At 30.4% G+C, this 26777-nt stretch overlaps 2 protein-coding genes and 2 pseudogenes across 3 annotated transcripts; 2 read left to right on the top strand and 2 right to left on the bottom strand.

Moving 5' to 3' along the window:
* Nucleotides 1–8661: 8661 nt before the first annotated feature.
* Nucleotides 8662–10276, top strand: LOC145106895 (DNA-directed RNA polymerases II, IV and V subunit 12-like). Its single transcript, XM_079043816.1, has 4 exons — nucleotides 8662–8770; nucleotides 8899–8972; nucleotides 9692–9784; nucleotides 10146–10276. Exons 2-4 carry the CDS (start codon nucleotides 8933–8935, stop codon nucleotides 10166–10168), a joined length of 156 nt encoding a protein of 51 aa, XP_078899942.1. The 5' UTR covers nucleotides 8662–8770; nucleotides 8899–8932; the 3' UTR covers nucleotides 10169–10276.
* A 7020-nt stretch (nucleotides 10277–17296) lies between these two features.
* On the bottom strand, nucleotides 17297–19796 carry LOC145106894 (uncharacterized). Its single transcript, XM_079043815.1, has 9 exons — nucleotides 19577–19796; nucleotides 19217–19471; nucleotides 18911–19136; nucleotides 18547–18611; nucleotides 18321–18455; nucleotides 17978–18166; nucleotides 17762–17885; nucleotides 17515–17692; nucleotides 17297–17436 (listed from the first exon to the last, which is right to left on the bottom strand). Exons 3-6 carry the CDS (start codon nucleotides 18971–18973, stop codon nucleotides 18124–18126), a joined length of 306 nt encoding a protein of 101 aa, XP_078899941.1. The 5' UTR covers nucleotides 18974–19136; nucleotides 19217–19471; nucleotides 19577–19796; the 3' UTR covers nucleotides 17297–17436; nucleotides 17515–17692; nucleotides 17762–17885; nucleotides 17978–18123.
* A 783-nt stretch (nucleotides 19797–20579) lies between these two features.
* Nucleotides 20580–20942, top strand: LOC145104858 (GDSL esterase/lipase At3g48460 pseudogene; annotated as a pseudogene).
* Nucleotides 20943–21527: 585 nt separating this feature from the next.
* Nucleotides 21528–26535, bottom strand: LOC145106892 (uncharacterized; annotated as a pseudogene). Its single transcript, XR_013707659.1, has 3 exons — nucleotides 26328–26535; nucleotides 22391–23273; nucleotides 21528–22323 (listed from the first exon to the last, which is right to left on the bottom strand). The product of XR_013707659.1 is annotated as an uncharacterized LOC145106892 (transcript).
* Between the last annotated feature and the right edge of the window lie 242 nt (nucleotides 26536–26777).

Below are 26777 nucleotides of genomic sequence, written 5' to 3'. Positions count from 1 at the left end.
GAATTAGTATATAACAAACTTACAAATTAAAAACTTCAACATAATAACATGGCTCGAAAAATTGTTCAAAGCCCTCAAACCAACACAAAAAACTTTAAACTTGTTTTATTTGTGACTTTTGTATGTGATTTGTATTTGTGTGTCTACTCAAAAAGATTGACCTTTTTATAGTAGAGTATCCATTAATTGTTTATTAAATATATTATATAAGTTATAAAACCTTTGAATTGTTAATCATTATTAAGAGACTTTTGAGTGATATTCATTAAAATAGGAGGTTTCAAATGCATGAGGTGTTTGCAAATTTTTATGGGGGTTTTAAATGAATGAGGTTCAAGGAAAAATGCTAGCTTTATAAGTATGTATGACTAGACGAATTTACGCGCGTTATGCAGCGAAGATTAAAAATATATTGTTAAAATATTGAAAAATATATGTTTAAAATGGTTATGTAATTGACATTAACTTTGAGATAATATTTTTACACTAATTTATATATATATATATATATATATATATATATATATATATATATATATATAATCTCAATTATTTTGAACAATAATATTCATTGAAATCAACCCACATTCCTCATTAATAGAATTAAATATAATTATTTATTTAGTATTATTTTTAACAATTATTATTATTGATTAATTGTATTTTTACTTATGCGATCATTTTCTAATTTCAATAATGATGTTCATTTAAAATACAATTTATTTTATAGCTAAATGTAATTTATAATTTGATGTTATTATCATTTAAAATTGATATTCATTAATTTTAAACCACTTATTATTAATAATAAGTTAAAGAGGACTTTTAAGAAACAATTAATATTATTATTAAAATGTGAAACATACACTAAATAATAAAGTGATAAGATAGACAATTTGCATTTTAAAAGAGACTTGCATGGATAATATAACATATCCATGTAATTTGATTTTATTATTTATAATTATTGCTTATTAATTTTAAAACCACCTGTTATTATTAATAAGTGAAAGAAACATTTAAAAAACACTTATTATTATAATTAAAATGTTAAACATATACTAAAATATAAAGTGATAAGATTGACAATTTGCATTTTAAAAAAGGCTTACATGGATAATATAGATAATATGACATATCCATGATTTTTAATTAATTATTGTTTTGAAGCAACATGAACATACAAACATGTATACAATAGTTAATTAAATATTATATATATATCACCTTCCATAACATATGATCGATAACATGAATCTAATCTAATTACATTAAAATTTCAACCACAACATACAATGATTTTCTTAAAAGAATACTTAAATCAAGAAAATACAAAAAAGAATTAGTATATAACAAACTTACAAATTAAAAACTTTAACATAGTAACATGACTCAAAAAATTGTTCAAAGCCCTCAAACCAACACAAAAAACTTTAGACTTGTTTTCTTTGTGAATTTTGTATGTGATTTGTATTTGTGTGTCTACTCAAAAAGATTGACCTTTTTATAGTAGAGTATTCATTAATTGTTTATTAAATATATTATATAAGTTATAAAACCTTTGAATTGTTAACCATTATTAAGAGACTTTTGAGTGGTATTCATTAAAATAGAAGGTTTCAAATGCATGAGGTGTTTGCAAATTTTTATGGGGGTTTCAAATACATGAGGTTCAAGGAAAAATGTTAGCTTTATAAGTATGTATGATGATATAGATATATAGATAGATATAGATATAGATATAGATATAGATATAGATATAGATTTTAATTAAGAATTTGGAATTTATAACAAAAGTAAAAAAAATATTAAATTATTAAAATTAAAGTGTTTTGTTCTTTTTTTTTTTAATTAAAAAAATAATTTAGATAAATAAACTAAAATTTAATGAGGCTTAATTTAGAAAATTTTAATTTAGAAGCTAAGTCCATTAATAAAACTAATATTCATTTATTATTATATTTATTACAATTGTTATATTTAAAATATTATATGGAATTAATAAAATGGAAAAAAAACCCATAAAATGACATATGAAAAAAAAGTTAATTTAAAATAACCACAAAACGAATGAGAGTATAACATGTAACAAAATAATCTTTATTTATTAGAATAGAAGATATAATATTTTCTTAGTAATTTTTTATTTTTATTTTTATTTTACTTGGTATAAATCTCATACTTTAAAGAGTTAAAGTTTTTAAATTTTTAATTATGAAATAATAAATCGTAATAAAAATTGGAAATTAATTTAAATTCAAATTTTAACAATAAATTAAAATTTTGATATATTTTCTAATTATTTTAATTTGTCAACCATATAATATACAAGTTTATTAACTAAAATTAAACAAAACTATCATATATATATATATATATATATATATATATATATATATATATAAATGTTAACAAAACTAAATACCTTGCACCTAAATCATATGAAAAGTCATTAAATATGTGACATCTAGCTTTTTTCAATGGCACAATTTTATATATGTCCTTACTAAACATCTAAATATCGTATTTGTCATTGTTAATGTTTTTTAATATCATATATACTCAAATCTAATTTTTTTTGATAATTTTTAACATTTAAGCACCAAATGAACCAATAAGGCTTGAGATCGATTCCTAGGGTTTCTCTTAAGCTTGAATAGTCATTTCACTTCCTCTCTTCTCCTTCCATCGTTCATATTTGGCTGAAATGGAGGGGGTGCATTCTTATTTTTGGATTTGGCATATTTGGTCCTTCAAGTTTCCTTGCTTTGGCTAAAACCTACTAAACTTCAATATTTATGATTTTAACATAAGTTTTGGTATAGTAAGCACTTCCCCATCCATTATATAACTTTTTTAGTCCTTTCCACTAAACTTTTCCAATTTGACATATTTTCCCCTTTAACTTCTAAAATGCTATTATTTTCACTTCTAAACTTCCAAACTTCATATCAACTAATGATATGATTATCGCTTGATGATTTGACTATATAGATCATTTTTCATTTATTACTTTATTAATATAAGAATCGGTCTTAAATTTTAAGATATTACAATTATCTACCCCTTAAAAGGATTACGTCCTCGGAATCACGTCGCGAGTCGTCTCATTAGAACATCATCCTGTCAATGGTTTCAGAAATCTATGGTTTCATAAGGGTTCACCGTGATCAATTTTTCAAAAATCGATGGGTTCTTATTCATCAATGGTTTAAAAAATCAATCGCTTATGGAACTTAGCATTAGTGGGTCTAGAGAAAAATGAGTAGGTCGCCTTAGTTGGATAAATGATTTACCCATCTATGTTCATCATATTGTACCTTCTGTTGTACATGTCTGATTTCCCTATCTTCTCAGTTCCACTGATTTTGATGGAGGATTTGGAGATCACTGATTTCATCTTGTGGGAGCACTAATAGAAACCCATTCCATGTGTTCTCAATTATTTTAATGAATGAGTTACAGTGTGTTACTTCATTTCATATTCATCATCTTCTCCGTTCCCAATCGAGTTTTTTCTAGCGAATTAGCAAGATTTTGAATCGAGTTTTTTCTAGCGAATTAGCAAGATTTTGAATGTATTATTGTGATGATATGCAAGAAAAGTTGGTTAAAATGTGGCAATGACAATCTAGTGTATTTGTAATGTTGACGATGTCGTGGATCGATGGAGTACGGGAGGTTGACATGAAGAAAGGAAGAACCGGGATGAGAAGAGTGGGGAAGGAATAAGAGGTTATTGATATAAATGTGGGTCATCTTATTTTTATATGAATATCATGTCCATGGGCGTATCCACAATGTGCTTAGGTAGGTCCTAGGACCTACCTAAGTTCTCAATTTCATTTACAATGTATATAGTAGAAAAATTAGGAACTATCTTAGAAAAAATAAAGGACCTACCTTGAGTTTGTTTTTTAAAAAAAATTCTTAAAAAACCATTTGAAAAAGAGAAAAATATAAGTTATTAGAGACAATTTGTTATTTTAAATATGTGATTGATAACAAAAAGTTAACCACTCTTAATCGACACTCTCAAAATATTAATAAATAAATAAGTTGTTCTAATAAAATGAAAGCCCACATGCCGAAGACTCTCACTCTCCGTTCGCCGCTTTATCAATGGACTAATAATCAACTAGTTTTTCGTTAAACCATACGCCTTTTTCAGTTATATTTCAATCGGTTTTTTAAATTTTTAATCGGTGGCACAAGGTACATGAGCCGATTGAATTGGTTCAGTTCTTTTAAGGTACATGAGCCGACCCGACCCGACCCCAATAGTGTTGTTGATTTTTTTATTGGCTTTACTTAATTTAGGAACCACATGATTTTTTATTTTAGATTCGCCACTAATCATGTCAACACCACATAAGAGACTCTATCGTCCAAAATATGTCACATGTGTTATGTGACCAGTAGCATCATTTTCCTTTGTAAAATAGTTAATTTTACAGTTAAATTAATACTTTAGAGACATGTTACGAAAATAATAATAATAATAATAATAATAATAATAATAATAATAACTAGGGAAGGCTCCCCCGCGTTGCGGGGGTTAGAAGGGGGAATGAAATTGCTGATAACCAGGTGGTTGGATTAGACTCGCATGTTCCTTCATCTCCATATCTTTCGTAGTGTTTCCCTGATTTTAGTGCTAAATCTAGTATAGTTATTTGGAAATCTGATGTGTAAAATCAAAAAAATTGTACAATAGGTCGAGTATCCTATGAATTACTTTAAGTTGATATGCATTTGCACCAACAAATCCTTTTACTCCTTTTTGTTCCTTGACATGTGTCATTAGACATGGAATGTCGATTCCATTTTTGTCACGTATTGCTTCAGTCATATTAGTCACTGCTACAACTTTTTCACCTGCTTTGTGAATGAGTTCAGCAGCCCAGCAACCAATGTTTTCGAATCCCTGAGACATATGCTTCTATATATGATTTATGTATGTATGTACCTGTATGTCAAACTGTTGGCCGGAAACACTCATTCTGTGGTTAGTAAGAAGGGCATCTGTTGCAAAAAGTACTCCTCTTCCAGTTGAATCATCTCTACCCAATGATCCATCAAGATCCTGAATTCAGAAATTACAGCCTTATAATCAAACAAAAACATTTTTGGTCATTATGTAGAATTATTTGGTTCGTTTAATGATTTTGGAATGGAATGATTCTCAAAGTCTATATTTTGGGAAGAAAAGAATTTAATCAGAATCTATCATTATTTAATAAAAATACCAAAATACCCTTACTTTAATTTTTTACCCACTTTATAAAAGCATTTCTCTAGTTATCCAATTTTAATAGAAAATGTAACTTACTTTCATCAACTTATTGATTTAGCCACTAAACTTATATCTTTCTATCGACTAACAACTGTAGTAATATTATCAGTATCACAAAAAATAACAATTCCAATGCCATTTTATTTAAGAAATAATTACAATTTCAAAGTAAAACTAAACAAAAGTAACTTCTTTTACAATTGTGTATTTATTTTGAACTCTTGAAATGTTCAGAGTATCAAAACCCCACTGCTTACCAGACAGATTTTCAAATTATAATTCCTTAGGGAAAATAGGAAAGTGCAATGATATAAATGGAGAACTAACAACGCTAAAAAAATGAGATTAAATTCGAGCCATAGTTTGAATAAAAAACATATCTTTTTAAGATTTTTTAAGAGTCATGATACTTTCTTTTTTGTTTATAATTTTAGGCTAATTATCGTTTTCAAAAACTTATTAACACTATGACATAAATAAGTAAATAACCACAAATGTAACATAAGTAGTTACTTTTTGTTTTAGTATTTTTCTGCCAAAGAGAGAAGCGTGGGATCATTTTTTTCATTTCTTCCCCACTTTTTTCAACTCTAATTTTATATTTCTCACCATTTCTTTATAATAAATAGGGAATTAAAAAAATTCAAAGAGAAATAACTTTTCCCCCTTTTTTTTTGAAAAAAAGGACTCTTCTTTCATTTCTTTGTATCTAACTGACCTTCGAGGTTTCTGGAAATTAATTTTAATAAGCAAATTTAAAGAGTTTAATTACACTTTGGAATGGTGTTTCTAAAAACGGTCCGTAACTCTGTATAGATATATGAAGACAAATTATATTTATTAACTTTAAGGTCTGTCCGTAACTCTGCATAAATATATGAAGCTCAATTATATTCATTAATTAGCTTCCTAAAGTATTTAAGTAAATAAATAATCTTTTATAGATAGTAGTTTTGCCTATTTTATTGCACTTGCCATCCATAATTGACGTTTTAACCAAATGCGTGTTCTATTCATCATCTTTTTCTCTTTCAGTTTGTATCATATCCATGAATAGAAATCAAAAGTTGATTGACAACTTCAAGGGAAATAGAAAAATAGTACCTTTTTATGGCTTAAAAAGTCAAAGAAGTTCATTCCACATGTGACATTCGGGTCTGAATATTCCATGATGAGCGAGGCATATGTATCTGGTTTTCGTTAAATAATCATTAGAACAGAATATTCTATCTACCAGTAGGCATCTTTTAAAATAACAATGTTTCACAAATTTGGCATTCTAGATAATACCTCCCTGACTACCTCTTCACTGATCCGACCATCTACATTATATCAAGTCTGCATTTTTATTTGTGAATAAGAATCTTACCCAAATGAGTTGTTGACATATATGAAGAAATAAATATTAAAATAAGTATATGATAAATCCTCACATGTCAAAGAAAGTCAGTAGCGTTGCCTCAAAACTCAAATCAGAATTTCATCCTAAAAATGCTTCAACTGTTCTTTGTTAATCGAATGACCTGTTATGTGCATACATGGAATATTAAATTAAATAGACCTAGCTTCTTCCTCTTTCAGATACTCTTCATCCTCTTTTTCTTCGGTCAACTATTAAAACAATAAGGAAATGTAACCTACAAAAAAAACACAAAAAGTATCAAGGTATATATAATACCTATGGATGTAGTTGTGTAGGTACATCAATTAAGGCAAACATGATTACAATTACAATTTACAGTGAATCAGTTAAGGTAAAAAGAAATTACAATCACAAATCTGCAGTGAATCAGTTAAGGTAAAAAGAATAATTTAAGGTTCAGAGAGCCTCAAAGGGTCGAGATTCTTATCTAAAACTTATTTCATGATATTTTGAAACCTATCTTTCTTACCTTGTCCAATGACGGTAAAGATGCATGAATTCAACTACAAAAAATGTTGATTTCTCGAGGAAATATGCAACCCTGTTATGCCTGAATCAATATTCACTTACAAGTATTAACAGATTAAATTAAATCTGTAAATCAAAATCCAGTGTCCAGATCATAAAATCCTAATTCAATAACAGATGGTAATGATTCAGGTTGAACATACAGGTTTGATGTAGGCGGAACCAAGAGAATAATTTGTAGAGAAGTTTCACAAATAGATCCAGAAATCGAAGGTAAACAGAATGCATGGAATAAAAGAGGAGAATTAGTGTTAGAGAGTACCTGACACTGAAAGATGTATCCCCCACAAAAAGAGGATGATGGTTGTCAAGGAAAAATAGAGAATAGAAGAGAGGCCAAGATGTACAACTCAATGAGTTGACGTTAATGACGTGAAAAAAGGCGGAGGTGGAGGCGGGGGCGTGATTGGTGTCAACTTCTGGAAACCGGAGGCATAGGTGGTCGGCATCAAAGATGACCATAATTGATTGGATTTTATCGGAGGCTTCGGCCTCGCGAAAACACTATCTGCAAAATTTAGGATTAAAATTAGGGCAAGAAATCGTCTATATCAAAACAAACCTGTTGCAAACATAAATTTATGAGGGTCCGCAAACAGGGGATGGCGGAGAAGAATCTTGGTTTATTTGAGGTTGCAACCAACATCGATAGTGGGAAGTAAGAAACTAAAAATTATTTGTGTTGTACCTGTTCATTTTCATTTGAGCAATTGCAATGAATTCCAGAACCATCGTAAGAAGAAAAGAGAGGGGAGAAAAGAGGGAACCTTAATCTCACACAAAGTCTTTTAAATACGAATCACACAGGGAGACCCGGCGTTGAATGTATCTGGAATCGAAGCACGACTCGTCGGTAGTGGATGTGGCCGGAGTTTAAGTAGAGTTACACGAAATTAGGGGTCGACGGCTTCGCGGTGGAGAAGGAGACGTCGATGAGGTGAAATGGGTATGACAAACAGACAATTGAGCTAATGTGTGTGTCGGTGACTTCATCTTCATTCTTAAAGTCTCTAGAAGCAACCCCATCGGCGACGATAGCTAAGCGGTGGAGGTGGAGTCAAAATTTCTATGTTAAGGCGGTGAGAGGATACCGGATGAGAGAGACAGATGGGGAAGATAAAGATGTTCTTGTATGTCGATGCTTTTAGAGAGAGACAGTGGTTTTGGAGCCGATGGAAGCTTCTTGATGTGTAGAAATATGAAAAAGTAGAGGGACCGGAAATATAATTTAAGGGACCAAAATTGGGCAAAATATCTCATGTTTACTATTAAAACTTTTTACAACTTTAATATATATATATATATATATATATATATATATATATATATATATATATATATATATATATATATATATATAATAATAATAATAATAATAATAATAATAATAATAACCCTTACGTAACCAATCGAGAAAGTATATACCCCAAACTTAGGAGCAGTTTCCTTTTATTTTCCTTACCACTGTTCAGATTGTACACTTCTCATCCCTTGAGGCACGCTTCGTTTGAGCTCTTTTTAGGGTTTATACATTCTCTTTTCGATTGAATCTCTATGTTGTTCGAAATTAAGATATTTCTTCACTTTAACCGTCTGGATGTTCGTTATTAGTCCTAATTTTTCTCTTAAATATTGTTTTTCCTTTGTACAGTGATCGTGGATTTGCTTATTCGTGCGTCTAATCAATGGATCCTCCACCAGAACCAGTTACCTATATCTGCGGAGGTTCTTATATCTTTATCTTACATCTATATGTGTTTGATTATCGTGTATGTTTTGTGGATCAAATCTCTCTTCCCTCCTTCACTTAATAGCTACAAATTGACAAGAAGTCAAAACGAGCTTATTTATATTTCAATACTGATAATAAAATACTTCCTCCTTTTGCATAAATTACTAAAATTTTCATTTTGGGATAATCTGTATTGATTGCCATTTTTTATATTTTCCCCCAATTTTGATGATGGGCACAGAAAATTGACGATGATAATTCTGTTTGGTAGATGTCGCTTAATTGTCATTATTGAAGGATGTCAGACTTCAAAAGATCTGAATATCGTTAATCACATCCAATTGCAACTTTTTCGTAACACTGAAGGAAAACTTCAAAGAGGAACATATACGTGATAAATCTTTTTTTGGAATTTAAAAAAAAAAATGAAACACATTTTCATAGATTATGTAGTATTGGTGGTATCTTGCTAAGTAGACAATACCCTAGTATTCATTTTGTGAATTGAACAGTTATAAGATCATGAATTGCAAATCGCGTTGTGAATTTGTTTCAACTATCTATAGAACAATTTATGTATAATGTATGAATATAATAGTAATACACAAAAGGAAAGTATCATAGTGATGTATTAACTAATTTTTATTTATTATCAACATTATTTTCTCCAATTAGGCATCTTATTTTTAATGAAAATCCTTGATTTTTGTAGATTGTGGGCAAGAAAACACCTTAAAAGTTGGTGATGTGATTCAATGCCGAGAATGTGGTTATCGTATCCTATATAAGAAGCGAACCCGTAGAAGTAAGTCATCTCATCTGTGTTACTTATCCTTTATGTAATTGCAAAACTTGTAAAAGGTATGAGTCTCAGGAGTTGCAATGTGGGAGTTTCAGTTCCAATGTGGAATGTGGATTGAACTCCTTATGAAGACTAGACTCTTATGTCAGCCACCCAGGAGACAATTGTGTACTTGATTGACATCTCACATGATGCTCATTGGGCAGTGTGGGCCAACTAAGGGGTAGTTGGAAGAATAACCCTTTAGCAGAAACTCTTGTATTATAATTTTATAAGAAGTGAAATCCATAGATGTTGAGAATAGGCGCCTAGGAAATATTTTTAAAATGACGTTATTAACCTTGATTACCTTCATCTTGTTTAGTCGTTCAATACGAAGCACGTTGAGCAGAACAACACAATGGATATGGTAACATTATGAAGCATGTATTCTAGACATGGTTTTAATCAAAGTTTGCAATTTAAGATATATGATGTTGCATTTTTTTTGTCAAATCGGTTCCATTTGCTTTAAAAACTAGAACTGGTATTATACTATTATCTCATGTAATATGTTACAAGGTTTTGCATTAAATTTTAATCATATTTCTTGAAAGTATAATCAACTCTAAATTGCATTAGATTTTATTCATATTTCCACTCTATTTTTTTAAATGTTATTGTGACTTCTTCAACTTTGAACTTTATAAATGTCACATCTTTATGTTCTAAAAATTCATGTTTAACACACGTAGTTTATATAATCTGATTTTCTTCAATAATTTTCGTTCGTTAACTTGAAAAAAAAACTATTTTTTTATTTGTTTTTTTTTTATGTATATGCCGGTATAAATTCAATGTGGTCAACGTTTTGACCTATTCAAATTCGAGTTTGTCTACGTTTCGACTTAAATGTTTTTTTTTATGTTTTCGTGCTTATTTTTTCTGTATGTTTCCAATATATGAGTCGGGTTATATATAATACGTTTTTTATTATTTGAACTTTCTTTCTTTAATTAACAAAAAAAATTACTTACATATTTTTTTTGTACACGTTATAAATTTGAGTTTATTTACTTTTCAACATAAATTTTGTGTATGTTTTCGTTGTTTTTTTATCTAAATTGAAGTGTCAGCATAACTCTTTTTGTCCAACTTTAGTCGTTGCGTTTTGGTTGTCATTTTTAGTCTTTTGTGGCATTGTCATTTATGTAAATTTTGGTTTATATAATGGGCCTACATTCTTGTGGATTATTTAAAAACCATTCAACTTACAAAAATAGTCCCTAATCTCTTCTCAATTTTTTATAAATCATCCAATGTTCATTTCTTTTAAAGTTTTAGTGCTTTTGGTAACAGTAATATTTTATATTGGTTTAAACAGTTCTCATACATAATACGTAAGAAAAACACAACTCGTGACAAAGTGCGGGCTCAATTACTAGATGCTTGTAAATTTCAAATAATTATATCGTTGTTTTTTTATATCTAACTTCTATAAAATAGACATTAACAACGATACATATTTTCTTTAAATTTAACTTCTATAAATTTCAAAGGATTGTCATGTTTTTTTGTTACAACTCGCTTAATTATTACATTTTCTATAACTTTTCTAAATTTCAAAAAATAATTCATTATGTCTTTTTCAAATCACAAATATGAAATAATAACACATCATTTCAACTTTAAGAATTTCAAAAATAAATAATTCAATCATTTTTTCTCTAATATGCAAATATTGAAAAAATATCAATCACTTGATCTATAACTTCACAATTTTCCAAAAATAGTTTCATCATATTTTTGTAACTTGTGATTTTCAAAGTGTAATTCATTCCTTGTAAATACGACATCTACAATGATCATTACCTATCAATTTATAAATCTTAATAGACATCTACAATGGCCATTAAATGTCAATTTTAGATGTTCGAATTTTGTCAAAATTTTATAGATTAAATGTAAATAATAAGACATTTATTTGGTTACATTATTATCATAAAAAGAAGAAAAATAAGTTTTTTCCTTCAACTTTTGATTCTTTTGGTTGGTTACATTCAACTTTCCAGTTTACCATTTTTATTTATCACATGTTTTCTAGGTTATCTTAAAGTAAAACTCGCAAAAAACCATTAAGTTTGCATTCTTTTTAGTTTCACCTGAAAAATATGTTTTTTTTTTTTTTTTTCAAATTTACACCTATAATTTTTATACAGCTTATTAATTCACTCATGTACCTTGTGAAATGAGATGGAAATAATGGAAACAGGAGGCCCGAAGAAAATGAAAATAGAAGTGTGTAAGTGCTAAAGTGATATTTTTAAAAATGAAAATATAATTGTTAATCATTATCTTTTTTTTAAGAACGTTTTACACACGCAAACACTACTACTCTTCTAAATTTACACATTTTCACCACAGATAGATTTGAATCCTCAACCTTTGGTTGTTTATCATTATCTTTGATTAAAAGCTTTCAAATATGTAGTTTTTTCATATATTGTTTTTAAGATTTCAATAAAGAAAGTCAAATTTTACTTTAATCGGTGAGAGACTTGTCTAGTAGGGCCGCGCAATTAAGTCAAGGATCCAATATATTACCATCTAGTATGGCAGCCACACTTCCACTTGCTGCTAGAAGAATCCGGGGTCTTCTAGGACCATTATTCACTACTTGCATTGCATCTAAACCTTCACCAGATGTCATACATGTATGTATGTATGTATGTATGTCCCCTTGAACTTGAAGTTAAACAACAAAACACCATTAAAATTTACTTCTATATAGGCTAATCTAATATAGCACCAGAAGTCAATATACACAAATTCACAGTAACAAATATAACCAGAAGACAAGACAGAAGCAAAAGTAAGAATTTGTTTTCTTATAAATCACAAAATCAGACCCAATATCAATTTAAGGAAAACAGGGCTAAAAAAACAAGATACCAGATTCAAAATAGCAGCCACCTAATGTACTTTTATAAGCTATCCAGTTAGTTATAGTACTATGCATAAAACTATGACATGCTATAATTGGGTAGATTTCCAAAATATAATGTTGTAATAGTAAAAAATCAAGGTGGGAATTAGTATGCATAAAATATCTTTCAATTTAGTTTTTGTTACAGTGTGCTACAAGAGATTAGTGAGTTAATCAATTTCCCTCAAAAAGTTGAATGTTTATTAATATATCTCTTTCCATGGGTACATCAGACAATTAATTGAAGAAAACAATGTAGCTCTAGGATTTTATAAATAATTCAAATAAAATAAGATCCAAGAAAAAATTTCCTCTTGGAAACATATTCTCCGATTGAGACCTTTTGTTCCTATGACACAAACAAAATTTCAAGCAAGTCAAGTATTCCTATTAACACAGGAAATTTACAAAAATAAACTCAAGCCAACATAGATTCCTGAATCAAGTTTATAACTTCTCCGCTTAAACACACATTGTTTTAACTAAGATTTTGTTTGAAGGATACAAACAGACAAATAGTCACAAAACTCTAGTTGTTACATTGACATATTAATTTCAACCGAAATCCCTGAAAACAATTCGAGCACACTACAAAAACTCCATTGTTATATATATTTAGCTTCCTTGAAGACAATTTCTTCACACCAAATATGCCATCAACAAACAAATATAGAATGAAGGTATCAAGAGTTATCATCCTCATTCTCTTTTCAATGTTCATTACCTTGTTTATATCTTGCGTTTATAGAGGTAATTAATTATTTAACTTATTAATTTCGTTGTTTGATTAATGTTATCATTCAAGAGAAATACTATCAGTTTTTAGTAACTAGGCGAATGCTCGCGCGTTGCGCAGAAACACCTATATAGTTGAAGTCTTTACAAATATATGTTTTTTTAAATATAGCAATAACGTTGTTGTTAAATTTGATATAATAGTTCGTATACTAAATTGATATAATATATTGATTATTTTGAATTATATGATAATATATACATCTATTATAACTGCATAATCTCAATCGTTTGAATGAATTCTATCCGCGAGTTAACACAAGAATAAAATTAAATATGATATATGGTTTAATGTTATTTTTAGTTGTTGTTATTGTTAATTAATTTTTTTAAAATTTATTTGCTTAATGTTTAAATTTCTATCATTATAATTATTTAAAACATCAAACATTGTTTTTTGATTTTAAAGGTAACAATATAATCATTTACATAGAGTTATTTTTAACTATTGTTATTATAAGTTATTTTAAGCTACTTATTTGAAAACATTTAACGATTATAAAAATATGTTTAGGAAATATTTTAGTTAAATTGAGATTACAATTTAGTTTTTGCATTTATCACTTTTAACTATTTACAAAATATTCTTTGATTTTTTAAGTGGAACTGAAATTTATATTTACGTTGACAATGTAATGTTATATTTAAATTAACAATTTAAGTATTTTGTCCAAACTGTTCAAAAGTTGTAGCTTTAAACTGATAATGGTTTACATACAACAGCATATTAAATCTAATAAATTATGTATAATATGTTAAAAGTTAAAGACATAACTTTATAAGTAGAAGTAAAGATATTATTTTAAAATTGAAATTTAGTATATTTATGATTACAGTTTAGGTTTGATATTTATTTAACCTTATTAACCAACTTATAATCATTATTAGAAAGACACTACAATTAATCACTTTTATTTATTCACAAAATATTCTTTGGGTTGTTTAAGTTAAACTAAAATTTATATTTAAGTTGACCCTGTAATGTTATATTCAAATTAATAATTTAAATATTTTATACAAATTTTTCCAAAATTGTATCTTTAAAATGATAATGGTTTACATCCAGCAATACATTAAAACTAATAAATTAAGTATAATATGTTAAAAGTTAACAAAAACATAATTTTATAAGTAGAAATAAAGATATTATTTTAATATTGAAATTTAGTTTATATATGACTACACTTTAGATTTGATATTTATTTAATCTTATTAACCAACTTATAATTATTATTTGAAAGAAATTGAAAAGTCATGGGAGTTTCAAATGAATGTGGTGAAAGGAAAAATGAATGAGAGTTTCAAATGAATGTGGTGAAAGGAAAAATGCTTCCTTTATAATATAGTATGATATGATATGATGATATGATATGATATTAAATCTTTTGATAATTTGGTGCTTTTTGATGATTCATATGCCAAATTATCTGTCGATCGATTCATTACCATATATTCTTGTTTCTTTAAGTATCCTCTTACGTTTCAAAATATTAAATTCAATTATTGATTATGAGGATTTAAATGGTTTTTTGAATTACTTTTCACGATGAATTACATCACCAGCCAATTATATTTAGATTTTAAATGTTCATCAAAATCATGTTTAATGCCTATAATGTTAATTTCTTTGCTTTGTTTTTCTATAATTTTCTTTTAAATTTTGATCAGCAGCCATGGTTTTTGTAAAATATATGTCAAAATTATTCATAATGGTTGATCTTACACAAACACATTATTTTTGACACATGATGTTTCTAATAACTTTGTTTAATGAAAATAAATTATCAAAAACCTCTTTTAAATGCTTAAGCTTTTTTATTTTTTTAATTAATTAATTTATCCTTAAATAAATGTTTTAGTGCACATCATATATCTTTCAATATGGGAGATATTAAAATGAAATATTAGTTGGCTTTTCTATATATATATATATATATATATATATATATACTAGCCGTTTACCCGCGCCAAGCGACGGGTGCAAATAGATTTTTTCATAAATTAGTTTCTAGAGGCGATTAATTTTTTTTTGCAAAGCGGTAAGCGGCCAGTAGTTTCTTTGTGGCTGCTGGAAAAACAGGTGGGGTGATATTATTAATTATAAAAATATACAGACTGGACTTGATATTCATGGAAATCTCCTGGGACCATTTTTGAAGATTTTTTCTTTTGTATCTTTATTTTGTCCATAAACCCTTTGTTGATATTAATTGTATATTTCTTCTTTAACACAACCTAAAAAAATAATTTGTTCAACAATTGCACATGTTTATCAGTAATGCAAGTAAAAAAAAAATCATTATCATAAATTATGCATCTCAGTTTACTCAATTTAAGTTATTTTGTTTAGTCACACACATACCAGTAACACTTCTATGGAATTATTATTCCTTACATTTAACTTAAAATGGATAAATCCGAGAAATAGAAGCAACCATTTATAAGGCAAAAAATCCAACAAAAGACAACACAAACATGGTCACAAAGATAGATTCACACACCTAAAATGACTATTTTACCATTCTCTAATTTTTTTTCATTATTTCATTAAACATACTAACATGGTTAGGCGCCCTAAGTGAATATACATGAAAGGATGAAGAAGAAGAGTAAAAACTACATAGATCGCCTCGTAGTAGTCCAAAAACTACATATTTTGTCGTCATCCTTCAATTTTAACCTTTTGCGTATGTATGCTTGAATTGATCGGTGACTGAAATCAATCACAAATTGACGATAATACCCTTTACATGTATAAACATCAAATAAATTCAATATATGACGCAATTCAAAACCTTTGTTTCATAAAGCATTTCACAACCCACTCAAAAAAACCTTTGAATTTCTTGTAGTAAATGACTTATTTTAAAACATTTCATACTAAATCTCATATTTCTATCAAGAAAAATGATAACAGTACAATCACAATCATGTCAAGAAAAATCTCATTTCTGTCCCATTTTATTAAAACAAACATGAAGATCTATCAACTAATTTGTAAAAATTTACAAAACACACCTAATTTTTACCCCTGAATATATAACAACAAAAAAATAATAATATGAAATGCTAAATTTGCCCCTAGAGTGAATAAAACTCCTAACCTGGTGTTAAACTAAGAAAATAACATGCAAACACACACACACAAATTCCATTTTTAGCAAAGAAAAGTAGGTTAAGAAGGCAAGTTTTTTGTCTTTTGGAAAAAAAAGTAGGTCAATAAGACAATTTTTTTTAAATGGCAAAAAAAATTCATTTTTTCACTAAATCTGTAAAAATCAAAAACAAAAGTCAAAGTGCAATGCTATTAACATGCAAAAACAGAATTAACATAACCATTTCTCTTACAATATCCAACAAAAATGAGCATTTAGGCATGTACTTGTTTGTCAACCTGCTTTATGTTCGTGAATATATCCCAAATTGGACTTGACTATATTATCAATGAAGAAATATTACAATAATAATAAAAAATGGTAACAAATTTAATCAAAATAACATGTTGACAGTACAGATGCACACATCATGCAATTGAGATGAAAGTGAAGCTATTTCTATGATTTTGGGGTAAACCTTAGGTTGGAAAATCTGAAAAATTCAAAATCTTTCTTTAAGAGAACCAACATGTTCATCTTTCTCCAGGCAATTTGCTTCTCGATTTGATTCACTATTCCTAGATGACTATATATTATTCGGATGTAATTCTTATTATTGCAATATTCAAGGGCCAAAAACAGGGGTTCACAATATGCAAATGGTAAAAGAAATATATCTGAAAAAGGTCACCAATGTTAACAAAAAGGACATCGGGGTTGGGTTTTACTGCCACCCATTTGGAATCTTTTATTAGTTGAAGCCCACTAACATGTTCATCTTGCATTGCACCAGCATATTCCTGCATCATTTCCCTATGCATTACAAATTCATAAAACTAAAGATTTGAAAGCTGGCACATAAGGATGAAAATGTTTACATGTTTACTTGTCCAGCTGGCACATAAGCATCCCCTGTTAGCTTAACTGCTTCTATATATTCATAAAACTAAAGATTTGAAAGCTCTTTCATGTTGCCTTCTTCTTTCCACTGACCAAATTTACGCCTTAATTGAATCAGTTCTGAAGTGTAAAGCCCATGTGAACCAACATACAATGCTAAAAAAGTATTTATAATTTAGTAAGATAAATTATAAAATAAGATAATGAATAAAATAAAATGGATACCATTTAATGGATCTTTATTTGTTGGAAGCTCAATTCGGTTAAATGTTGTGGATCCGGATAAAGGTTGACGATTTTTAGCATGGGTAAGTGTAAGATTAATCAACTGGCCAAAATCTTTAAGCACCTGTAAAATGTTTTATAAAAACTATATATTTTGACAAAAAGTCAAAAATACCGCTCTTGTTTTACCCTATTTTAGAATTTTAGTAATCTGACCTACATGGGTATCTTTCCTTTTCCAATTGAGTTGGCAAGATCAAGCATAATGTTGTCAAGCATAATGTTGTCTGTGCTACGATTACCACGAACGTGTCCTTTTCTCAAGCTTAGCTGGCACACAGATCAAATCTTTAGGAGGGGTATTACTGGAAATCTTTTGTACTAAGCCACCAACTACAATCTTGACTGCAAAATGAAAATCTAACATGAATCCAATCGAGAGAATGATAATATTCCTAATAAGAAAATATAATGTTGATGGATTAGCAGTTGAAGAGTGAAAATAGAATATAAATCTGCTCACAAATGTGACAAAAGGTACACAAGATATAAGGTTTACTTCGAGTTTTGAAGTTTAATGGAGGCTTTTCTTTTCTTAGAAACTGGTTCTTCATCTTGCAACTGCTCTTCATCAGCTTCCACTTCATCAAGCAATATTTCTGCATCAGGTGTTGCCCCGTCTTTCTTTTTTATACTAAAATAACAAAAAGTAATGCATAGTTGTTAAACATATGATTACATATTTACTGGAGGATGGTTAATATAAAACTAAAAATTTTAACTACCAGAAAAGTTCATTATCTTTCAAGATTTCAGTTGACTCGGTAGGTGGCAACACAAAGCCATCCATCTGCAAGGAAATAAACAACCAAGTATGATGAAAATAAGATAGCAAACACTAAACTTTACTTACTTTACGCATCAACTCAGCACTTAACAGATTGAGTATTGATAACAACCGGTGATTAAAAAGTACCAACCTGCAAAACTTAGCAATAAACTTAAGCAACAACTCATCAACACTCAAAAGAGCGATTGACACAAAATTAACATTTGGAAGAAGAATAACCCTTGTCTGACTAACGATTTAGAAAAAATTAGGGTTTTAGGACATAAATTACGGCATAAGAATAGAGAATAGAAAGATACAGATTGGAGAGGAGATTGTTTGATGTTGTAATTTGAGGAGAAGCCAACTTTTGTTGATCCCATCCGATCGTTGTTGTTTGCTAAGAATCGAACGAAATGGTGGACGGTGACCCGCTAATAAGTTGTAGCGACGACCAATGATGGTGTATCCGGTGGCGTGGTGGTAGATGTTCCAGTAAAATCTGTATTTGTTCTCTGGTTTTGGCCTCAAAAGCAGAGCAAACGCCTGAAAAATTGTTAACATCAGTTTCAATTCTACACAAGATTGACAAGAAATTATGAAAAATGTGATCGATTTTTGCATACCTAAATGGTTCCTAGGGAAAAAAGTGCGATTCCAATGTTGCGGTGAGTGTTGTATTCGATTCCGACGGAGTCGCTGCCGAGTTTCAGTCCGGTGGCCCATCCGGCTACTCCGACGACATAGGCGGAAGCCTGGCAGGTGACGTGGATGTAGAACCATGCTGGGTTAGCCGACTTGAAGACTTTCATATATCTCGCAGCCATGGCTTCCATTGGCATCATTACTCCCCAACTTACAGCGTTCAACACTCCGTGAGTCTGTCAAATTGTTAAATGTCAAAACCAAATCCATAATTTAGATCTCGATCATCAACAAAAAAAAAAGAAGGAAAAAGTTTAATCGACTAAATATAAAAAACTTACGTTTCTCCTTCCTAATAGATTCTGAAGCGATTAGGAAGGAGACGCAAAGAAGAGGGTTCGATTTCTTTCTGATGGCGGTTGTTGTGTCTAGTGTTGTGTGTAGAGAAGATTAGGGTAACATAGAAGGTAATACCGTGTATACGTATATCCGATGTGATTATGAGCTTAATATTATTGTACATCAGGTAATAGGTATTGTACCTCTTAATTTTCAAGAAGCATGCAATATGTTTAATAATACAGTATATATATATATATATATATATATATATATATATATATATATATATATATATATATATATATATATAAGCAAAATAAAATAATAATTGAAAGGAATCATCCTAAAATGTAATTTTATTATGAAAAATGTTCATTAAAAAAAAAACAAAAACAAAAACAAGTGACATCGTTAAGATTTGACATTTAACTTTAATCACATGTTTCCTCTAGTGTCGTTCATTTTAATCGCATGTTTCCTATCCTCTCATCTCCATATCAGTTACTTGTAATTTGTATAATTAATAATGGAAAATACCTTCATTTTTAAATATGATTCAATTTTATTCCAAATATTTTCACAAAATCAAATCTTAAATCTTTTATAATAATAAAAAAATAGACATTTTATTTCCTTTAATTGATAAACACATTGTGCCATCTTTAGTTAATTTAGTTATATGATATAGTCATATAACTATAATAATAAAATAGTAATATGAATTCTATGTTAATGTAAATTTGAGATCATATATTCACATAACATGAAATTCATATTAATATCATATATGCCACATGTGGATCACAATGTCTAACATGATGTCACATTAATTTAGAGTATATAAAGTTAATTTCACATTGAAAATAACATTGACTTTGTATACTTTATGAAATGTTATTCAAATTATAACATTGTTATAATGTTCTAGTTCACCAATTGTTTTACAGTCTATTGATTTATTTTTTGCTTTGCTAGGCATTGCTCAAAAAAGGTGCAAAATATATGGTAATCCAAGGCCTCCCCACAACCGGTTGCTTGACCCTCGCCATGTACCGCTCGCCAGAGTTAGATCGCGATGACATTGGTTGTGTTGCCACTGTCAATAACCAAAGCTACATCTACAACACCATCCTCCAAACCAACATCCAAAACCTACGCAACAAATACCCAAAAGCTATAATTGTTTATGCTGATTACTGGAAAGCTCATCGCTCCATTGTCAAGAATGTACCAAAGCTTGGGTTCCACGAGGTTTACAAGGCTTGTTGTGGGTCTAGTGGTGGTCCCTACAACTTTGATTTTTCAGGTACTTGTGGGTCTGATTCTGCGAGTTTGTGTCAAAACCCATCTCAATATATCAATTGAGACGGGGTTCACCTTACCGAGGCTATGTATAAAGTAGTTTCCGAGTTGTTTCTCGATGGTGCTTTCACTTATCCGCCATTCAAGTCCTTGTTAAGAAGCAAGCAAAACTCGGCTTAGGTGATGACAAACATCTTTTTGTAGTTGTCTATTCAATTTTATCATTTTCCTTTATCAATCATTCTTAAATTGGTCTTCAATGATCAATGGTTATATTTTTAATTTCAGTTAATATTAAGGAACCCTAAAAGGCGAAATGGAGCATTAAAGTAACAACTCACATGATCCATAACAATAGAACGCTTTAATTGCCTACACGACTCTTCCGACTTTATGTCCCTTTAACAAGTACTAATTATCATACCTAACTATGTCTAAATTGATAAATTATAGTATGTGATAAAAGTGATAAAATGATGATTTTATGTATTTTACGGATAACAATAACAACGATATTCATTAGGGTTCATCTTAATCTATTCCAAGAACAGGACCCAATACACATCCATCTTGACCCTATAACTGGATTGGACAGGTCTTTGCCTTGACTCGATTTATAAACACAACTACAGGCCAAAGGAATCAACATTATCAATGTGTTTTCTTCATGCATCAAATTGCCAAATATATTTTCATCATAAATAAAAATTTAAACATTTTGTACAAACAAATGCAATTATAGTACACTTTTAGATTGATCACATTACTTTTAAAGATCTCCAATAAGTTCTTCATCAAGCATCAACAATTTCTTGAAAAAAAAAACATCTTCTACAACACTTGTTCATGGATCAATAACCCCAAATGCAAGTGATATCAATTCATTCGACAAAAGAAAACCATCCGGATCACTTAACCGAATAAATCCAATCTCATTTTCCAACTTTTCATCATCTAAAACCAAAGAACTAAACTCATCTTCTTTAAGCTCTCTTCTTTCATCATCCAAAAACACCACATGCCCACTCCACAACAACCTCACTCCCAAAATTATCTCCAAAACTCTTCAAATTCAACCATTTTGAAGTTCTTAATGAAAGCATCACAATGTCCATAGCCATTTCCCATTTATCAACATCATCACCTTCTTGTGACAAATCAACTAATCCACCCTCCAAATTCTTGACATAATCTGTGTAATCTTTTAACTTCTTTGGTCTTGAATATCTTGTTCCATTGATATAACTAGCAGAACCTAAGCCAAACGCGTAAAAAGGTTTGTTTATCCAGTATGTGTAATTGTGCTTGCACTCAAATCCACTTTTGCTATAGCTACTGACTTCATAATGCCCGTAATTAGCCTCTAAAAGGCTTTTTTGAAGCCATTCTGTAGAATTTTGCAGATCGGATGTCGTTTGGAAGTGGAAACTCACCTGGTATATACCTGTTCATCATGTGTACACGTTAACTTGTGTAAATAATATAAGAGGAAGATTAAATGACAAACTTACAATGAACCAAATTTGGTGTCTTTCTCAACTTGAAGGTCATAAACTGAGACATGATTAGGATTGGCTTCAACAGTGAGCTTCAAACTCTCTTCCCACATTTCTTGAGTTTGGTGTGGGAGAGAAGAAATAAGATCCAAACTACAATTCGTGACACCACATGAATTAATAATCTCAATTGCCTCATGAACCTCGTCAACACCATGAGCTCTCCCACAAGCTTTCAACAACTCTTCTTGAAAAGCTTGAACTCCTAAAAACACCCTATTCACACCCAATCCCATCAACTCTTTCAGTTTCTTTGCATCAAATGTTCCGGGGTCCATTTCCATTGATATCTCGGCATCCAAACACAACCCAAATTTCGATCTCAATGTGTCAAGGACCTTAGCAACGAGTCTTGGTGGCACCAACGAAGGCGTGCCACCACCGAAGAAGACGATTTCAAGAGGTGGGTGTTGGTTAAAATTTGTTTGCGTTGCTTCCATTTCGCGAATAAGAAGATGGATGTAATTTGAGATTCTTGGATCATTGTCTGCGGTTTCTGTTGAAGAAGAACCCAGAGCTAATATTGGGAAGTCACAATAATGACAGCGTTTGCGGCAGAAAGGGAGATGGACGTAAGCTGAAGTTGGAGGGAGTTTGTAAGAGGGGGTCTCGATAGTTGGAATGTTGGTTGATGTATTTTGTCGAACAATTGGTGGGCTTCGTGGTAATGCACTACAAAAAGACGCTAATTTGATGGGGAATAACTTTTGCGGGTAGAGGGTTGATAACATGGGGCCAATGGTCGACTTCAACATGGTTTGCTTTAGGCCTTTAGCATTCGCTTCAACAGTGATAGAGACAACTTATTTCCTCTTGCAACAAAGTACGTCGTCAATTTCTGGCAATTTGCCATTTAGTAATGTGAACTATGAGAAGTTGTGAAATGACAGAAATATATATATATATATATATATATATATATATATATATATATATATATATATAACATTTAAGGGCTCGCATGACAATGACTAAAAGTAAAGGGACTGGCCATGTATAAACATGAAATTTAATTCTGAAATCGATATTGTAGAAACACCGGGAAGCAGAAGAGCTGCGAGAACATGAATGGCGGCGAAGAAGAATGGAAGTGAACCAAGCACTAATAACAAAGTACTCGAGAAGGTCGGAGAAGTCATTGCCACGATCAATGAAGCCAAAAACGTTGACCAAGTCATTTGCACACTCCACTCTCTCGTTGTCCGCCTTTTCTCTCTCGAGTCCCGCTCATTTATCTTTCTCCAGTTTCAGCTTGATCATACAATTAAACTGTCAAATTTTTCGTTCTAAAATAACTATCAAATTACCTCGTTGTTTAATCATTGGAAATAGAAAATTAATTTGTGTGCGTTTGTTGGGATTAGGTTTAATGAGTATAATTCTGCTAGGTGCTAATTAGGGTTTTACTATAAATGATCAAGGGTTACTAACTGCTTCACTGTTTTAATGAGCATTGACAAAGAGTATAGAGATGAGGTCATTGGAGCAGAACTTCCTTCAGTACACGAAAGAGATAACCGGTGGCAGGTGTTTTATCAAAGTACTGTAATGGCTAGAGTGTTGTTACTTGGTAATCAGTAAATCCCATAATACCTCATTTCAGCTCCATGCCATTAAGCTTTCATCTGTCTGTCTTCTACATTCTGTAGAGCTTGCACTGATGTAAAAACTGAATTACATATCTGAATAAGGTTTTCTAATATTATATATTTTGATATGCTTTGAATTGACTAACCTGTTTCCCCATTTCTGCAAAGAAACATCTCTGTATGATGTATTCTTTTTAAGTGGCTGCGTCTCTCTCTGAGGTTGTACAAACTTTAGTTCCTTATCTACAACCAACATCACTCAAATGGGCCCACAGTCAAATACTGAAAGGTATCCCCAACATTTGGATTTGGTTATAGCTATACATATAATCTCCATATTTATGATAGATTACTCGCACTTGAAAACAATGGGGTACTCCAGTTGGCTAACCAATCCAAAGATATAAATCTTCAACAGCACAAGGCTGCAACCTCTAGAGTGGCACAACTTGTTACATCTGTCCCTATGATTGGGAGCTTCCACCTCACAATGGGGTATCCTTCATATTCCCAAACATGTTGGATTTTGTTTTATCTTGACAAAATGTGTCAGCTTATACATCAAAAGGATTCAGGGAGCAGAAGAATTATTATGATGAATTAGTTAACTATCATGGAAGTGTGGTTCTATGCTATTTATTGGGGATGCTTTTGCTTGTATTTGTAGGCGTGGGTATGCTATTGTATCACAAAGACAACAACTTTGATTAATTTGCATAAATATTTTGAAACAAAATAATAATAATAATAAAACAAACAACAACTCCTCGTTTCATGCAGATGTGCTAATAAGTGAAGTGATCCCGCGAAGTTCAAAGCCTTTTACAGCAAAAGACTGTCCATTGTGGAAGTTTTTAAATCAAAACCTGGTCTACAGTTTTGGTCAAAGATAATGGAGGCAATTAAAGATTCATATGCTGTAGAAAGAACATGTGAGCAGCTTTTGCAAAAACTAGCAACTCAAGACATAAATGATGTTGAAGGTTACTGGATTCTTTGGTTATTGTTTCACCAGATTTTTGAACTCCAAACATCCATATCAGGTCCAGAGATTTTTACTCTGGAAAGTGTTCCCGGTTTGGTTTGTTGTCTGAGAGGTTTCTCTTCTGATACCACAGTCAAGGGCAAAACTGGAAATCATCGCAATCTATTGGATGCCACTCAGCGTGTTCTTGCAGTATATATGGTCAAAGCGAGAGTCAGCACCAGTAGAGCAACAAGCATGTATCTTTTTGTCTGTTTTACACTTCCACCCCCTGTGATTCCTTCAGATTTAACTGCAGCAGTAGCAGTTCGGCTAAGCTAACAAAAGAAGATTTAGATGGTACTAAGAATGTAATGCACTTGATTCTTCGAGGGGTTAGCTGTAAATCTCTTTCCCTCTACTGCAGCAGTTTGATCATCAGTTCAAAAATGTATCAGAGGATGCATCTAAAGCTGTTTGGAAGGCCCTCGGGGTGCCTAAGAGTGACTGGGGTGAGGCCAAAGTTACATGGTCAGTCAGATGCTTGATCCCAATTAGGTTGACACTTGAGTTTATGAATAAAGTTGTTATAACCCTATATACACCCTAGACAATAAAACAACAATCAAGCCACAGACTTAATTTGTGTTTCAACTACTTGGTTCTTGCCAGATGTCTAAAGCACAGACTTTGTGTTATTTTCCACTTTGGAAAAATCAATAAAACCATCACTATCCGTTTATTTTCTTATTTCACTTGCTTGTTTATATCAATATGGCAAAAGCTAACCCTAATTATAATTTTGTTTAATGGTTAAAATTACAATATATAGATGATCAAAGAAATAGAGGCCGTTTGGTTTGTGGTTTGTGTAGTAATGATTTAGTTTTGACAAATAAACTGAAATTTGAAGGTTTGGAATTTAAAGGATTCAATTTTATAGTGCTAATAAAGTTGTTCAATTTGACACTAGAGTTGTCGTCTCTTGATCTTGAAAATTTAAACATTCTATTCTTCAAATTCAAATTGACATCGTGGCTTTTAGATTACAGTTCCAGAAATTCATATTGAATTGATTTAATAATTAGTTTTTAGTATATATTATTCTGATCAATATTTGGAACTTCAAAAGCAACTCCACACTACCAGAAGTCAGAGGATTTCTTTTGAATGGAAGAAGATAATCAAATACAAAAATTCACGGCTTTCTTTTACTGGGATTCGATTTTACCATCTTTAGTTCAGGCTCTTAATCGTTCATATTACAGAATTACATATAATAGAGCAAACAACTCTCAAAAAGTAGAGAACAAATTGAAAAACAAGGTGGGGGATTTACCTGATAAGAAAAATCGAGAGACCGCAGTTCTTCAGTGGTGAGAGCGATTGAGAGAGATAAGATAAGAAAAAGTGAGACACGGTAGTGCTTCACTGGTGTGAGTGACCGATTGATAAAATCAGAAGTTCGTGAGGACAAGTTCGTAGGAGACGATGGGTTTTTGGGTGGAGATTTGATCGATAGGGTTTAACATAAGATATTTGTATAATTTAGACTAAACTACAAATGGTCCTGTGCTCAGCTCAAAACTGTCAATTTGCTCCAAAAAAAAAAGTTTCGATCAACACTAGAGATCCAAACTTTTCATTTTGTCGCAAGTTTGGTCCAATTTCCTTTGAACTTTTTTAATGACAATTTTGCCCTCTGTATTTACTTTTTTCAATTCTTTTTTACTTTAACACTTTTTTAATTAAAAAAAAACAAATAGAAACCACTCTCTCTCTCTCTCTC

This window comes from Lactuca virosa, chromosome 4, assembly GCF_052849685.1.
Source record: "Lactuca virosa cultivar CGN04683 chromosome 4, Lactuca_virosa_CGN04683_v6, whole genome shotgun sequence".
NCBI classification, from domain to species: Eukaryota; Viridiplantae; Streptophyta; class Magnoliopsida; order Asterales; family Asteraceae; genus Lactuca; species Lactuca virosa.
The sequence above is the reverse complement of the archived record's forward strand: the minus strand, read 5'-3'. Positions and strand labels throughout refer to the sequence as shown.

Excerpts from the sequence above, each read along its gene's own strand:
- LOC145106895 (XM_079043816.1), top strand. The coding sequence starts at position 8,933 with ATGGATCCTCCACCAGAACCAGTTACCTATATCTGCGGAG. Across the intron at positions 8,973-9,691 it reads AGTTACCTATATCTGCGGAG|ATTGTGGGCAAGAAAACACC; the intron begins GTTCTTATATCT and ends TGATTTTTGTAG. Across the intron at positions 9,785-10,145 it reads TAAGAAGCGAACCCGTAGAA|TCGTTCAATACGAAGCACGT; the intron begins GTAAGTCATCTC and ends CATCTTGTTTAG.
- LOC145106894 (XM_079043815.1), bottom strand. The coding sequence starts at position 18,973 with ATGGGATCAACAAAAGTTGGCTTCTCCTCAAATTACAACATCAAACAA. Across the intron at positions 18,612-18,910 it reads AACAATCTCCTCTCCAATCT|ATGGATGGCTTTGTGTTGCC; the intron begins GTATCTTTCTAT and ends ATTTCCTTGCAG. Across the intron at positions 18,456-18,546 it reads AAAGATAATGAACTTTTCTG|TATAAAAAAGAAAGACGGGG; the intron begins GTAGTTAAAATT and ends TTGTTATTTTAG.